The following is a 17,206-nucleotide window of genomic DNA, read 5'->3' as shown; positions in this document are numbered from 1 at the left end:
CCCTTTTGTGAGGACTACCATCCTGCTTGTCCTCTGAGAAAGCAGAGTTACTTAACCTGTAACAGGTGTTCTCCAAGGACAGCAGGATGTTAGTCCTAACAAAACTCGCCCGCCACCCTGCAGAGTTGGGTTTTTCCTAATTTTTTTTTTTATCGTAATTCTTTGAGACTGAAGGACCCCATGTGAACGCATGCTGGGCATGCTCAGTGTGCCTAGTAAAGTTTTTTTCCATATCTGGCTCCATCTGATGTCACGTATATTCATTTATTTATTTATTTATTTATTTCAGATTTTTATATACCGGCATTCGAGACAGCAGTCACATCGTGCTGGTTCACATAAAACAGGGGTGCATAGTAAACATAACTATAACAATGGTGCGGAAAAGGCAGTTACATATAACAGGGTGATAAGAACTTGGCTGAGAAGGAAGAGAAAGGACAGGTTATAATTCACACAGGTAAACGATAGAATATAAGGTTAACCATGGAGTAGTTGGAGAATAGTTAACCATGTTGGAGATTAATTAACCATGGTGTAGTTGGATATTAGGGGTGGCTTGGGGTTGTTCGATCAATTGGCCTCCGGGAAAGCTTGTGTGAATATCCAGGTCTTTAGTCTTTTTTTGAAGGTTGAGATGCATGGTTCTGTTCTGATGTTTGAGGGGATGGAATTCCATAACAGTGGAATGGCTGTAGAGAAAGCCCGGTTTCTTAGTGTGCAGAGTCTGGTGGATTTGGACGGTGGTACCTGTAGCGATCCCTTGTATGCATCTCTTGTCTGTCTTGATGAATTGTGTAGTCGGAGAGGGATCTGTAGGTCCATGGGAGCCAGTTGGTGTATATTTTTGTATGTGGTAAGAATGGCCTTGTATATTATTCTAAAGTGTATAGGTAGCCAATGGAGGCTCTTTAGAATAAGGGGTTATGTGGTCCCTTCTCCTGGTATTTGTCAGAATTCGTGCCGCTGCATTTTGCACCATCTGAAGCGGTTTGGTGTATGAAGCAGGAAGGCCAAGTAGGATGGTGTTACAATAGTCTAATTTTGAAAAAATGATTGCTTGTAGAATAGTTCTGAAATCTTGGGCATGGAAAAGCGGTCTAATTCTTTTTAGCACTTGTAGTTGGTAGAAACAGTCTTTGGTGGTTTTATTAATAGTGGCTTTGAAATTCAGGCGATTATCAATTAGGACTCCTAGGTCTCTCACTTGTGTGATTGTTGGCGTGGCTTGTTGTGCGGAGATGATGGTGCTGTTTTCTGAGGCGATGAGCAGGAGTTCAGTTTTGCCGGAATTTAATACCAGGTTTAGGCTGGTGAGGAGGAGTTTAATTTTTTGAAGGCATGTATCCCAGTAAGCCAGAGTTTTTGCGAAGGAATCCTTAATGGGTATCAGGACCTGGATATCGTCCGCGTAAAGGAAGTGTTTGAGGTTGAGGTCGGTGAGAAGTTGGCATAGCGGTATGAGGTAAATGTTAAATAAAGTAGGAGACAGGGAGGACCCCTGTGGGACTCCTACTGACGACGGGTGTTGAGAGGATTCTTTGTTCTGTATCTTGACCTTGTATCCTCTATTGCTGAGAAATGATATGAACCAAGATAGAGCTGTGCCTGAGATACCTATGGAGGCTAACTGTTTAATGAGTAATGAATGATTGACGGTGTCAAAGGCTGAGGACGGGTCCAGTAGGATCAGTAAAAAGGCTTGACCTTTATCGAGGCCCAGGATGAGGTGATCTGTTAAGGAAATGAGGAGAGATTCCGTGCTTAGTGATTTGCGGAAACCGTATTGTGATGGGAATAGGAGGTTATTTTCTTCAATGTAGTTTGAGAGTCGGGTGTTCACCAATTTCTCCATAATCTTGGCTATGAAGGGGAGGTTGGCGATCGGACGGTAGTTGTTTGGGTCATTAGGATCTAGATTAGGTTTCTTGAGTAGTGGTTTTAGAGAGGCCAATTTTAGGTCATCTGGGTAAGATCCTAGTGTTATTGAGCAATTTATGATGTCTGACAGGGATTTGGAGATGGAGTCAGGAATTGATAGAAGCAATTTCGAGGGAATGTGGTCCGAAGGGTGAGAAGATGGTTTCATTTTCCGTAGTATACCTTGGATTTCAATGGAAGAAGTAAGTTCCAGTTCTTCTAAGCGGGAATTTTTGAAGGCGTTCTGAGGGAGTTGAAGTAGATGCGGTGTTAGGGGACAGTTGAGTTAGAAGTTTGCTGATTTTGTTGTTGAAAAATAGCGCTAGTTCTTCCGCTTTAGCTTAGGCTTGGTTGGGAGCGATTTCTGAAAGGTTTATTTGAGTGAGGTTAGAGACGTAGCTAAAGAGGGCTTTAGCGTCGAAGATTAGGTGGTGGATCTTGGATGCGTAGTAGTTCCTCTTGGATCTTAATGTATTGGATTTGTATTGGTGAAGAGTTAATTTATAGGTAGATAGAGTGATGGTGCATGGGTTTTTGCGCCATTTAGCCTCATTTTGTCTTAGCAGTAGTTTAAGCTTTCTTAGCTCTAGGGTAAACCATGGTTGCTTTTTGGAGGAGTTGGGGTGAGGATTTTTTGTTGTTAGAGGGCATAGCTTGTTGGCTATCGATTCCGTGATGTTGTTCCAAGATCGAAGTGCTGAGTTCGGATTGGTGAATTCTACTTGGGTGAGAAGAGATGATAGGTGATTGCTAAGATCTTCTGTGGTGCATGTTTTCCTGTAAGTGAAGCAATGTGAGGGTATGCGAGGTGGACTGGTATCTTTTATTGAGAATGAGGAAGTTATGAGGGAGTGATCTGACCATGGTACCTTCGTGCAGGTGGGGTGCTGGACCAGTTTTATTGCTGTATTGACGAAGATAAGGTCTAACGTGTGTCCGGCTTTGTGTGTGGGTTTGTTAACTAGTTGAGTGAAACCTAAAGCGGAGTATGCTGTGAGTAAGGCTTCGCAGTTGGGTGATAATATGGAGTTGTCGACGTGCAGGTTGAAATCACCTAAGATTATAGCTGGGGCATCTAGATTGATAAGGGAAGTAGTTAATTCGACCAGAGGAGAGGTGTCTGTTTCCAGTAAGCCTGGAGGAGCATAGAGAAGTAAAATTTGGAGTTTGTCTGAAGAGAAGAAGCCAAATTCGAGTTTCGAGTCGGTGTGGGAGGAGTGTTGAGTGAATCTGAGGTTCTTTTTTGTAGCTAGGAGGATTCCTCCTCCTTTTTTTTTCTGTCGTGGGATGGAGAAGAAGTTGTATGTCTCTGTGGGTAATTGGTTAATTATTGCAGTGTCTGAAGGTTTGAGCCATGTCTCAGTAATTGCGCATATATCCGGTTTCACATCGATGAGATAGTCGTTTAGTATTACTGATTTCTTAGTTAGGGATTGTGCATTGAATAGTGTTAACGTAAATAGTGTGAGGCCTAGCAGTTGGGTAATGGGAGTGATCACGATTGGAGATAGGGATTTAAGATTGTGGTGATTGGCGTGTCGAGTTGCATGTCCTTTGGAAGGTGGACAGTGTGGGAGGATTGGGATTGGAAAGGATGGAGACATTCTTCTCAGATTGCTGGTGTGGATGCTGGAGTGGCTGGACTGGATGCTGGAGTGGCTGGACTGGATGCTGGAGTGGCTGGACTGGATGCTGCGGTGGCTATAGCACGTATGTGCTAGGACTAACATCATGCTGTCCTCACAACACCTATTACTGGTAAGCAACTCTACTATACAAATTAGCCCAGAGAAGAGAGAGAACTGATACCTCCTAATGTACAGTCCTTAAATGGTATCGAACCATTCTTTAAAAAGTCTTTTTTTTTTTCTTTTTTTTTTTAAACTAATATTTTCAGAAAATGACCTCTCTAATTTGTTTTAAGAAAAAGTGCTTGTGGCGGAGGTTTAGTTTTTATGGTTGGTGGTGAACTTTCTTTTGAAAGTTGCAAAAACTCCACAAAGAAGAATCTAAACTTGCGTGCCAGGAATAGTGCAGTATTTTTAAACAACTGGATACAAACCGTAGTAATATCACAATTCTAACAGAAAAAACCACGTTATTCTGAATGCCAATGATGTCATATTAACAACCGTCATTCGGGAGCCAAATGTTTACACTAAGTTGTTACATTCTATTCACTTAAATTAATATGGGATTTGTAACCTATTATAAAGTGAATTGCTCACAACCGAATGTGTACAATCATCAGGTATGTTGCTATTGATTTCTTTGAAAAAAAAGTGAACACAGTTGGTTCTATTTTTTCTTAAAATTTTCTTTTCTTTCAATAATGTTCACTGTTTATACACTTTAGCATCTACTATATGCTTAACTGCATTGCAAAGTATATCCACAGAAAAAAGGAACACTTATCGTAGTATGAAATGGCAGCGGCAACAAACTTCTGTGCCCTGCTCAGAAGACCTGACTGTTTTTGCTGCAGTTTGAACTTTAAGCTGCTTGATCAACAACGCTCGACACTGAGCGAGTTTCGTGAAGAAAACTTCATCGGGGCGTGGGCTTCAACTCTGCTGAAATGCAAAACATTGAAAATTAAACTGATACGATTACACTTTAAAAAAACTTTGTTGAAAAAGACATACGTATTTTTCTGCGGGTGAAACTCCTCTCAGCGTCTTTGCATGTTTCAAAATGGAGCCACCAAAAAAGCAAACTAGGGGAGGTATTTAAACCATTTGATGGACTTGCAAAAAGAACCAATGATGGTTCAGGAACTGACTATTAGTAACCAATGAAAACATCAGAAATTGGACCTTTAAATTAGAGACATCTATTCAATGGTGTCATTCATTCCTTTAGGATGTTCAGTTTCTAATTTAAAAATCCAGCGTTGCTCCTTATAATTTAGTGAAGAGCGTGTATCACAGCCTTGAGTGGACGGAGGAATATGATCTATAATTGTCCAACATAAATCTGTAAAATCATGTCCAACAGCCAAGCAATTGCCGCTGGCAATCGAGAGGACACCGCAGACAACATCGCAAAGATGCCATAACACAAGCTCACCTGAAATGGGAAGGACCCCAGACGAGATCAAAGACCTGCTACGATTCACAATAATTAATTTGTCAGACATTTCTTTGTCTGACACAGAAATTCTTGATTTGGGTTTATCTTTCGTCCCTCATAATTATTATAATCCTTTTGATAGTCTTATCTCTTTACACCGATTCATAAGGAAATTGCATTTAAAGTTGTACTGTGAATTTCATGAAATTCTACAGGTCACTTTATCTTTGGTTCGTTCTAAATCTAAATGGATACCACCAGGTCCTTTGGACCCCCATATTGCCACATTTTGTGATCTGGTGCTTCATGATATGGAGAAGATTGAAACCATCCCTAAGAAAAAATGTTAATTTTTCCAACACTGTGTAGTCTGCATTACGTTCATTATCTTCCAACTCTGAAATAATTATAAAACCTGCTGACAAAAGAGGTAGTATAGTTATTCAACAAAGAAGCCAGTACATCGATAAATTGAAAGAACAAGTTGAAGATAGAAAATATTATCAACCTTTGTCAGAAGATCCTAACCCACGTTTGAAAACATTAATTGAAGATCTTTTAGTAGAGAGAAAAACACCATATCTTACAAAAAAAAGAGCGTCAATTTTTGCATGTGGCGTACCCTAGGATTCCCGTGTTATATGGTATCCCTAAAGTTCCTAAAAATCTGGAAAATCCACCTTTAAGACTTATAATATCCAGTAATGGATCAATATTAGAACCTTTGGCAGTATTTCTGGATAAACTTTTACAAATTATGTTCAAAACATGCAATCATATGTTCAAGATACTACTCATGTTCTTAAATTGGACAGTTATACTACTTTCTCAGATCAATTCATTTTAGTTTCCATGGACGTGGTTTCTCTCTATACTAATGTTTCTCAAACAATTGCTCTTGAAGTTTTGGCTGAGGTTTTTTCCACTCAAGATAGTTCCAACTTCTTTTTTGATGTCAATTGCCCATTTAGTATTGCAGCATAATTTTTTGTTTGAACAGCAATTTTATCTACAGGTACATGGCATCGCTATGGGGTCTTCTATGGCCCCATCAGTGGCCAATCTAGTTATGAATAAATTAGAAAAAACACATGTTTACACATCTCCATTTTTTGACAAGATATCTTTTTGGGTTCGTTATATCGATGACCTGATGTTCATTTGGGAGTCAAGTGAGGACCAATTGAAAGAATTTTTCTTATGGATTAATTCAGTAGATATTGATTTAAAATTTACTTTTGAATATAATTCATCTCAGATTTCTTTTTTGGATATCTCTATTAAAGAAGATGGAATGATAAAAACAACATTGTATCGTAAAGTAATGGAGAAAAAATCACCTTCTCAGATATCACAGCTTTCATCCTAAAGCGTTTAAAAATGGTTTGCCTGTGAGCCAATATTTTCGTATTTGCTCTTCTGATCAAGATTTCAAACAACAATCATACGTCTTAGCTAAGAGATTTTTGGAGAGAGGATATCCAATTTCTACGATATGTGCAGCTTATAAAAGAGCATAGTATTCTTCTAGACAACATTTACTGGAGTATCAATCAAAAAAATCAGTACGAAAGGAGGTCTTTGTCTTACAACATACAGATCAATCGGCAGCGATTATTAAAAGTATACAACAGCATTGGCATGTCCTTTAATTATACCCGATTTTTTTTCTGAACAGCCATTAATATCCTTCCAGAGGGGTTTTAATATTAAAGATTTTGTTGTCCATGCAGTTTCAAGAATGCCGATAACGACGCTACAAGTTCATGGTCACAAAGCGTGTGGCAATTGTGATATGTGCAGTTCCACTATGGAAGGCACATTTTGGCAACATCCTGTTGGTAAAGAAAATTTCTTTAAAAGATTTTCCTCGGACTGTAATACTCATAATGTAATTTACATCATACAATGTAATTGCCCTTTATTGTATGTGAGACGAACATCAAGATCAGAGTTTGCCTACGGGAGCACCGAAGTCGCCTCCATACAAAGAATATGGAGGCCCCTATTGTGCAGCATTGCTTGGCTGTTGGACATGATTTTACAGATTTAAGTTGGACAATTATAGATCATATTCCTCCATCCACTCGAGGCGGTGATACACTCTTCACTAAATTATAAGGAGCAACGCTGGATTTTTAAATTAGAAACCGAACATCCTAAAGGAATGAATGACACCATTGAATGGATGTCTCTAATTTAAAGGTCCAATTTCTGATATTTCTTTGGTTACTAATAGTCAGTTCCTGAACCATCATTGGTTCTTTTTGCAAGTCCATCAAATGGTTTAAATACCTCCCCTAGTTTGCTTTTTTGGCGGCTCCATTTTGAAACATGCAAAGACGCTGAGAGGAGTTTCACCCGCAGAAAAATACGTATGTCTTTTTCAACAAAAGAGTTTTTTTTAAAGTGTAATCGTATCATTGTTTAATTTGCAATGTTTTGCATTTCAGCAGAGTTGAAGCCCACGCCCCGATGACGTTTTCTTCACGAAACTCGCTCAGTGTCTAGCGTTGTTGATCAAGCAGCTTAAAGTTCAAACTGCAGCAAACAGTCAGGTCTTCTGAGCAGGGCACAGAAGTTTGTTGCTGCTGCCATTTCATACTACGATAAGTGTTCCTTTTTTCTGTGGATATACTTTGCAATGCAGTTAAGCATATAGTAGATGCGAATGAAAGTGTATAAACAGTGAACATTATTGAAAGAAAATATTAAGAAAAAATAGAACCAACTGGGTTCACTTTTTTTCAAAGAAATCAATAGCAACATACCTGATGATTGTACACATTCAATGGTGAGCAATTCACTTTATAATGGGTAACAAATCTCATATTAATTTAAGTGAATAGAATGTAACACAACTTAGTGTAAACATTTGGCTCCCGAATGAGGGTGGTGGTTGTTAATGACACATCATTGGCATTCAGAATAACGTGTTTTTTTTCTGTTAGGAATAGTGCAGGGTCAACGAAAATTCACAAAACAGTTTTTTGGGGGGGGGGGGGGGGGTTTAAGAATATTATTCCTTCTAGTAGTAATATGACTATCTTTAACCACTATAACCATAAATGATTCCACTTCTATTTTGTTTCAGTTCAGTCATAGAAAGGACTGGTACTCTAATTTCTTTTGCTGTTTGTTTTTCCAAAACATTCACTTCTGATAGATTTAATGTTGGAAAGATGTCTTTTTTTTTTTCTTTTTTCCAAGACTAAAAATAGCCTACTGAAGAGTCTCCAATGCAGTATTTGCAGGAATTTCACAAACCAGCTTGATCACTTTTTCGAAGGCTCCACTGATACAAGTCTTGTTCCAGGTCGTATGTCCCAGAAAAGCTTGGAAGCAGGGACCTGGCAGCAGTCCAGTATTTCTGGGACCAGTAGAGAGATTCCTGCATCATTGTGGTGTCACTGATATCCATAGTTGTCATCTTGGTATGCTGGTCTACATCTTTCTGCCACAATAGGTTTGGATAAGTTCTTGGAGAAGTCCATTAACTGCTATTAATCAAGCTGACTTAGGGAATGGTGTCTGCTATTACTGGACTAGTAGCATGGGATCTTTTTAGTGTTTAGGTACTTGCCAGGTTGTTGTAGCCTGGTTTGATCTCTGTTGGAAACAAGTTGCTGGGCTTGATGGACCCTTGGTCTGACCCAGCATGGCAATTTCTTATGTTCTTATATTCTTAATACTATGATCCTGTGGAGATTCAGTCGCAGCAGATGAGGCTCTGTTTATAGGACCCATGACTGTGCTGGGGTATGATATCTAGCAACCATTAAAAACTGGTAGTTAAGCATGAAAGTGTGTGGGGGAGAGGGCATTCAAACTAGCCACTTGCTTAACTGCATGTGGTGGCAGATACCTTGTTTCAGCTCTTATCATGGTGGATTTAATATGAATACTTGTCCATTAGGAGCTGCATTGAAGCCACCAACTCATTCACACTGACCACTAAACAGCTTTCAAATGCTAATGACTTTGACACCAGCATGAGCCAGTTTAGAACCAGTGATCTAAAGTTGCAAGACCCTGTATTGTGGGTTTTGCTTTATTCAACTTCTTAGTTTTTCCATAGTGCACTTGTACAAAGACAATTGTGTATTGCATAACAGGAATAGAATGAGTGCAAATAGAATTCCTTCTTAGAACAATTAATATAATTCCATTAAGGGACTCTTGTGCTTTTGGTCAAATCTTCCCTTGGAAAAATATTTTTGATCATAGCTATATCTTGCGTGCCTGATTCAGCACTTGAAGTATAGAACTGATTTTGCAAAATCTTGGCAGTGTTGCATATATGAAATGTAAGAGCAATCTTCTTGTAAATTGCTAAAGTTTCTTACTTGGTTCCAGATACCTAGTAAAGCAAGTAGAAAATTTAAACTGGAGAAATTCACCAGCACAAACTTGTAACAGCATGTTTGCACACTTGAGTATGAGGAGTACATAGATATGCTGAGTTATCCAGTTGTTTTTCCAGCAGAAGAGGCCAGTAGAGGAAGACTTAATGGAAAAAGTATCTATATGTCCAGTTGTTTTCTCCTACTTCAGATAAGAGGATGATATTTCAGTCATATTAAGGGTGTATTTTTAAGATTTTCATAATGTACAGTAGAGGAAAGATCAGGGCTAAGACTATATTCCAGATAATGGAATTTACAGTTCAGATCATCTGAACCTCAAAGTTCTACTGAAGATTGATCTTGCAGAGCTGTAGACCAGTGTTTTCCAACCACCTTCAGAGACACATCTAACCAGTTGGGTTTTTAGGATATCCATAATGAATATATATATGAGATGTTAGTAATTTGGAGACCCGGGGTATGCAAATCTTATCTCATGCATATTCAATACTGCAATCCTGAAAACCCAACTTGCTAGGTATGCCTCTAGGCGCGAGAGTTGGGAAACACTGCTGTTGAATTATCTACAGGGTACTTTGTTTTAAACTGCATCCTGCAGAGAACCTAATTGGAGACCCATGTATGGATAATAGGGATTTTTACATAAAAGATTTCTGGATAAAATGTGCTGTGCTGTAGCAGGTTGATTCATTCTAGCATTTGCTATAATATTTAGTCACTCCAAATAGGTAAGGGGCTCTATATGTCTTTGCAGGCTAAACAAAAAACTTCAGATGTACCTAATGAACCATGAAGGCAATATGTTATGGCTGATGCTACTGTGTGCAGGCAGATTGTTCCTTTGGTATTTCTCTGCCAAACCACTGACCCACATATTCCTGCTGTTCTGTTTTCATAGACCCTGGAAAGCTATTTTTGCAGTATTCCTTTGAAAAACATCTGTTTTCCTAAAGTTTTGAAACAATCCTTTTGAAAGGATTTTCTCTTAGTATCGTGGTATTTAAGCAGTCCTATTAGTGGGGGCTGGGGTGTGAAAACTTGATTCATATTGTCTTCAAAACTTTACAAAACTAACTTTGGCTTTGTAGTGCATTAATTTGAAAGGGAATTTCATCCTTTATTGATCCTTAGAGAAAATATTTTCAGCATGAGGAATTAATCTTACAATATTTATATAGAGTGGTACATTATAAAGCAGTACATTTTTGTATTTTGCCAGTCTTTTCAACCCTGTTTTTTTTTCATTACTGATTGATTAAAATTAGAGGAGCTGAGTTAATTACTCAGAGAATGTGACCCAGGTTTGTTTATTTTTTTCTTGTCCTTTTCAGTGGACCAACTACATTCATGGATGGCAAGATCGATGGGTTGTCTTAAAGAAAAACACTTTGAGTTACTACAAGTCTGAGGATGAGACTGAATATGGTTGCAGAGGATCTATCTGCCTTAGCAAGGCTGTTATTACAGTAAGTTCTCTTTTTTTTTTTTTTTTTTTTTTAAAGGAAATTGATTTCTGAAAATTTTCTTGAAGACTTAATACGTTATATTTAAAGGGTAATTCTATGTTTAAAAATTCAAGTAAGGTAGTTGGTCTTGTAAGGTGAAAAGTACCCTCCCTGGCTAAATAATGCATTTTAGACCCAAGTAGATTGCAAACTACTTTATTTTGTCGAGGGTGCCCTGTTATGGCTGGGTCCTTCTGTTTTGTGCCAGTAATTACACAGCAGTTACTGATGTAACAAACCCTTCCCACAATGGGGAGTCTTTTTTTTTTTTTTTTTTTGCCCACCCCGCCCCCTTTTTTTTTTATTACTGCTTTCCTGTTGCAGAGAAAAATAAATACAAAAAAGTTCTTAGCAAAGACCAGTCACCAATAGAATAAGTCCAAAAAATGGAATGCAAAAGCATTCGCAAAAATATTTTGCTTTTTATGCAGTATCATTCATTGGTGGTAGACAAATATTTCTAACCATGAGCAGGAGCCATCATACCATCCGTATATAATGGGAGACTTGTCCTTTTGTCTGTTTTTTTCCTTGCTAACCTATGTACTTTACAGTAAGGTTATTAACATTTAAGTTGATGAAATACCTGTACTTGCACGTTTTGAATGCTGTGCCATGTATATTATTTTACTGTTTTATGAATAGTTAGAAAAAAAGATGGACATGCACTTTGGTCCCTTATCATACAGGCCTATACAGTAAAGCGCCGCCGCGGTTACCCTGCTTCTATCCCGCTTTCTACTCACAATTTGGCTGCGGTAGTCCAACCCGCGATTCACTATCCCTTTTAACCCATCCTTACCGCTTCTTTAAATCAACGGGTAACCCTTTCCGCCCGCAGCATGTATATGAGATGTAAACGATCGGATTAGCTATTCCCTCCCATACAGTAACGTGCGCCCCGATTATCTCCTTTTTAACCTGCAGTTTTGCCGCGTGTTTAACCTGCTAATTTACCGCCTACCCTTACCCCTGTGTTAGTGTGGAGCGTCAGGTCAGAGAGACGAAATTTCACGGGCAAACGACCCCCTCACCCCCCAGGACGAGACCTTTAGAGGAGCCAGGATCAGGCAACCTTTCCCCCAGCCCCCGCTCACCTGCCCTGGCCGTGTCCATGGGTGCCGGTCTCCGGAGCAGCCCCAGTCCTCTCTCCCCTCCTCCTGGGGGCAGCTGGCGGCGAGAACGGCTTCAGCAGCCCGGGGCGGATCGGACGCGCCTCTCATGGGGAGCGTCCGATCCGCCCCGGGCTGCTGAAGCCGCTCCCGCTAATGCAATAAGGGGATTAGCGCATATTCAACACGCGTCCAACGCGGAGGGAATCTAATAGCGCTCATCACATGCAAATGCATGTGAATGAGGCTATTAGGCATTCACTCCTGATGCAAAAAAAAAAAAAAAAGTGCATCTCGAACGCACATTTAACTGTCATCTATTAACGCCTGCCTGGAGCAGGTGTTAATAGCTGAGTGCATCAAAAAAGTACAGAAAAGCAGAAAAAACTGCTTTTCTGTACTGCCTTCCACTTAATATCGTTGTGATATTAAGTAGAATGAAAAATTAAAGAAACAAAAGTTTAAAAAAATAAGTCGTGTTCAGGAAACTACGCTCGACTGCCCAACGTCGCTTCCTGAACCCTCGGTGTCTGTTTTCCTTACCCGCAGACGGCTGAATCACGAAAACTGATTGGGTTCTCAATAGCAAGGAGGTGCTAGGGTCCCTCCCTCTAATTTAAGTATTGTATGGCGTCCCCCTTGGGGGGTACCTGGGGCGCATTAAGAGAGCAGGTATTGACTGTTCAGCGCTCACTTTCTCCGCGAATTTATTGCATCGTCCCCACAGGTATTTTTTTCCCCTAGACTTTTGCCTGTTTTGGCAGATTAAGGGTCTTCCATATTGATTTTTTTGAACTTTTTGGTTAATACTATTTATCTTTCACTGAGTGAAGGCATTTTGTCCTCATCCTTAAAATATGCTGTTTATCTCTTAAAAATGAATACTGTTCTTCCAGATTCTGATGTTTCCAGTTATCTTCCCTCAGTAGAATTATTGAAAAATGGGTCTGGAATCAATTAGAGGAATTTGAGGGAAATAAGGTACTTGACCTTTGTCAGTTTGGGTTCAGAAAGGCACATGGACTGAGACTCTTACTTTCCCTGTTGGACAGTATCAGGAAGGATTTTGGTAGAAGAATATCTGGTTTGTTTGTTTTTTTTTAAGTTCAGCTCAGTATCTTTGATTTGGTATGCCATAGCATACTGTTGGAATAGCTGAAAAATTTAGGATTGGATGGAGCAGTTCTCTCCTGGTTTTCATCATTTCTCGTGGCTAGAGCATAGCTCCACTTGAAGGTCAGTCACTACTGGTGTCCCACAAGGTTCATCTTTTTCAGCATTATTGTTTTAACATCCTCTACAGCTGTTAGGCCGTTAAGTCAATGATGTCATCTTTAGGTCATGGTGCTACATTTACGCTGACAACATTCAGTTTTATCTGCCATATGCTAACTGAGGAATCAATTCAAGTTGCTTTTTCAAGATGTATTACTGTGATTAATTGATTTTTAAAGAATATATTAATTTTCAATTTGCAAAAGACAAATGTTTAGGGGCCAAGTTGAACAGAATCTGGCCTTACCCTTATTTGTTTGGCACTGTTTCTGTTAGTGTTTTCTTGGAATCTCATAACTTGGGGTTTTGATTCAAGATTTGCATTAAAGTCTGATTAGTTCAGTAGCCAAAGCCATTGTTTATAATGGGTGGATTAATCGCAATCATTCCCAAATATGATTTTCAATTGGTTGTTGAAGCCTTGGTATTTTTTCCAAGCTGGACTACTGTAATGTAAAATTTACTGAAAAAACATTTTCATATATTGTAGTTCGTATAGTATGTGGCAGCAAGGGTCATTACTAATCTAAGTGGCATGAGAGCATCATACCCGAATTTAAAAGAATTGCATTGGTTACCAATAATACATCAGTCCAAATTTAAAGTTTTTTGACTTTGAACCACAAAATTCTGAGGACAAGCAGGATAGCAGCCCTCACACATGGATGACATATTCCAATGGAATTCAGCATGGAAAATTTGTCAAAGTTTCTAAAACTTTGAGCTTCTGAGAATGCATGAGCATGCATTGTACCATACAACTGCATGCGGTCCCCTCAGTCCTTTCTTTTCCTCAGAGCATCATGTGTCTCACCAAATTGAGTCTCTTGGAACTTTAAGAATTTTGTTTTTCTCACTGTTTTCAAGTGGGATCGCACAGTCGACAGACCCTCTTGCTTCTCCCCTTATCAGTAGCCAAGTTTTTCAACGTTTTGGGGTAAGTTTCATTTCACATTTGATCCCTGGGGCAGCAGTGTGCTTTGTGCCCACTGTCCATTGAGAACAACCGCCATTGATTTTGACATCATGTGCCTTTTTATTAAGAGATGGTATGTCTGCATCTGGATTTAAGCAGTGCCATGCCCAGAATTGGTTGCCCATGCACATTTGTGCCACATCACCAATCGCCCCAGAAGCACATCAAGTGCTAGGGGTGCCTTGAGCACTGGGGCCATCATTGTGCATCTGCAGCCCCATTGACTCAGATTGTCATGGATGCCCTAGTGCACCGTGGGCACCTTTGATGCCAGTGTTGCCATCAGCACTGGGTGCCACCAATACCATTAATGCCATCAAGCTCCATGGGCGCCATTGATACCATTGAATGTCATGGGTACCATCTTGCTCTGTGGACACCATCGCTGTCATCGAGTGCTCCAGGCACCATCAGGCACTATAGTTGGCTTTGAGCACTGTGGAATGGCTACTATTGAGCTCCAGGGGCTTGATAGATGCAATGAATGCCTTAGAGCCCCACAAGTGCCATCGATGGATGCCTAGGGTGCCATCTATACCATCTTGAGTATTGTGGGTACCATCCAGTGCTGGCATCACCTTTGGTGCCATGGGGCACTTGGGATGCCATTGAGTGCCGAGCCACATCGCCACTGTTGAGAGCCTTGCTGCTGTCAGGAATCAGGGTTGCCCTCTATGCCATTGGGTGCCTCATTGAGCACAGTGGATACAGGTGCCATTGATGCAGTCAAAGCACTGAGCATCTTGGATGCTATCGGAATTTGGGTTGTCTGGTAAGGCCACCATCAAGCGCCTGAGTTGCCGTCATGCACCATGGTTGCCATCAAATGCCATCCTCCAAGTGATTATAGGGCACTGTAGTCTGCGGCATTGCTCTTGCTTGAGTTCAGTGAGTGCTGCTGCCAGCATAGAGAAATGTCTGTTCAGTGGAGCACTGAATGCGGGGTTGGTACTTGCAGAGGTCATCTATGCCTCAGATCTCCACACACACAGCCAGGGATCTACTATTGCTGTCTGCACTGTGGAGTGCCTGAATACCAAGAGCGGCAGTGTCACCATCGTTGCTGTGGGTGGGGTTGATGCCATTCCTGTTGGAGGGTGCTTGGATGCTGTAGACCCCATAGGTGCCATACAGGGCATCTGCGGCATTGTGCTCCCAACACCATGCATACCAAGATATATCTTCAGTGTCGGACTGCTTGTGCCAGGTGCATCATTGTAGAGGCTCTTGATTTGCTATCAGGAGCTGTAGGCAGGTACCTCCATGTGTCTGGCACCTGGGGGAGCTATATGACACCAATGGCAACACCTCACATATTCACTTCCACAGGCTTTATGCCCATCCAGACAGTGGTATGGACTGCTAGGCCCATGGGCACTGCATCTTGCCATGCATGCATGTCACTGTCAGCTTGACTGAGTACTGTGGCGAGGGTGCACAGAGCTGCTATTGCAGGATGCAGATTCGGCAAAGGGGTACCACCATCACTAGATGCCCACTGGCATGTGTTCTTGTACCTTAAGACATCATGTATCTGTGTGCTGCGGTCACTAGTGTACTGGGAAAACTTTGAGAATGCATTTCTATTCACTCCATTTTTAGGGTGGATACTCCTATCGGGAGAGGAGTGGCCCTTTTGGGCCTCCTCCCTTAATTGGCTTACACTCTGGATCCCCTTTAGGAGGAACCTCCAGGGTGCATTCACTCTCCGGTGTGTGGCTCTGAGCAGGACAGTGATACAGCCCTTGATTCACAAGAATCTGTGCAGCACCGTGGCTTGCCTGGATCATTTTTGCTGACCTTTCCTGCACCTGGTTGCTATGTTGGCCCTAGTGACTGTCTAGATGACTATTAGCAACTGTCTATGTTGCCAATAGAACTTTATAGGTTGGCGATTGTCCCCACTGTCGTCCAGGGAGCAGGAGGGTTTCCAGAATTGACCCATTTGAATGGTGAGTTCTTCCCCCTGCTCCCTGCCTCTGGTTTGAGAGGTCTGATTATTGGTTTTCCAGAGGTGCTGTCAGGTTCCCTCTCACTGCTTTTTCTGCTCAAGGAAGAGGTGGTTTTTCACATCCCATCCTCCGATTGGCTTTGCCTCTGAGTGGCGGTCGCCCTCTGTTTTTCGCACAGGATCCAAAGGCCGTCAATCTGGAGCTCTTGCTTCACTGTTGCATTACTGTGAAGAGGAGATGCCTTGTGGCAGGTGGTGAGCTACCTGGATCGGGACTCCGCATAGAATCTGATTTCCCTCTCCTGGAAATCTGCCCGCCAGTAGCAGATAAGAATTCCTCTCGCGTGGGTGGAACACCTCTTTGGATACCTGCTGAGTGCAATGTGCATAGTCTCACTTTGTGCTGCTCCTGCTCATTGGTTTCAAGTTTGTGTAGTGCTCAACCTGAGTGGAGGTTTTTCCTCCCGCTCTTTCTTGACTGATATGTCTTCTTTCGACAGCTTGCCATATCTAAGATGGCTTGAGTTGGGTATGGAGGAATTCACAAAAGTGGCTCCCCACCCATATTGCAGACACTTCAGTATTCTTATTTTCTCTTTCAGAGGTGACCCTGTCAGATGTGTTTATTGGCTGACAAAGCAGTCCCTATTCATGCAAACATTTTGTGTGCCACTATATTATCAGATAGGACAACGGGTTGTCTTGAACCATAAGTTTACCTATACTCAATTGGTAGGCAGTTTGATCTGCTGATCAGACTGCTCCTTTCGGTACCCTTAAGGTTCCCAAATCAGGGAGGAAGTCCTCTTCCACAGGAGCTGTCCCTTGCAGCATTCCTGTTTTTCACTCTCAGCAGAGAGGTTTACAGACTTCTTCCTCAGGCTGTTCTTTAAAGTGCTGGAATCTAGGCCTCTCTCAATATAATTTGCCTATATTTACTGAGGGGAGATGGACTCTGTGGGCTGTCCCTGCCTCAGAGGTAATGCCCTGCTGGGATTAGCAGGGGGGTTGTATGGTTGGGAGACTTC

General features: G+C 41.1%; 1 protein-coding gene across 2 annotated transcripts in view; it reads left to right on the top strand.

Moving 5' to 3' along the window:
• The window catches only part of CERT1 (ceramide transporter 1), a 372,368-nt gene that overhangs the window by 31,747 nt on the left and 323,415 nt on the right, over positions 1-17,206 (top strand). For both annotated transcript variants that reach the window (XM_029575160.1, XM_029575169.1), the window contains exon 2: positions 10,691-10,825. In XM_029575160.1, the coding sequence (XP_029431020.1) occupies positions 10,691-10,825 (135 nt within the window). The remainder of the gene's footprint in view (positions 1-10,690; positions 10,826-17,206) is intronic.

This window comes from Rhinatrema bivittatum, chromosome 1, assembly GCF_901001135.1.
Source record: "Rhinatrema bivittatum chromosome 1, aRhiBiv1.1, whole genome shotgun sequence".
Lineage (NCBI taxonomy): Eukaryota > Metazoa > Chordata > Amphibia > Gymnophiona > Rhinatrematidae > Rhinatrema > Rhinatrema bivittatum.
Note: the sequence above shows the minus strand (reverse complement) of the source record. Positions and strands in the feature narration are given on the sequence as shown.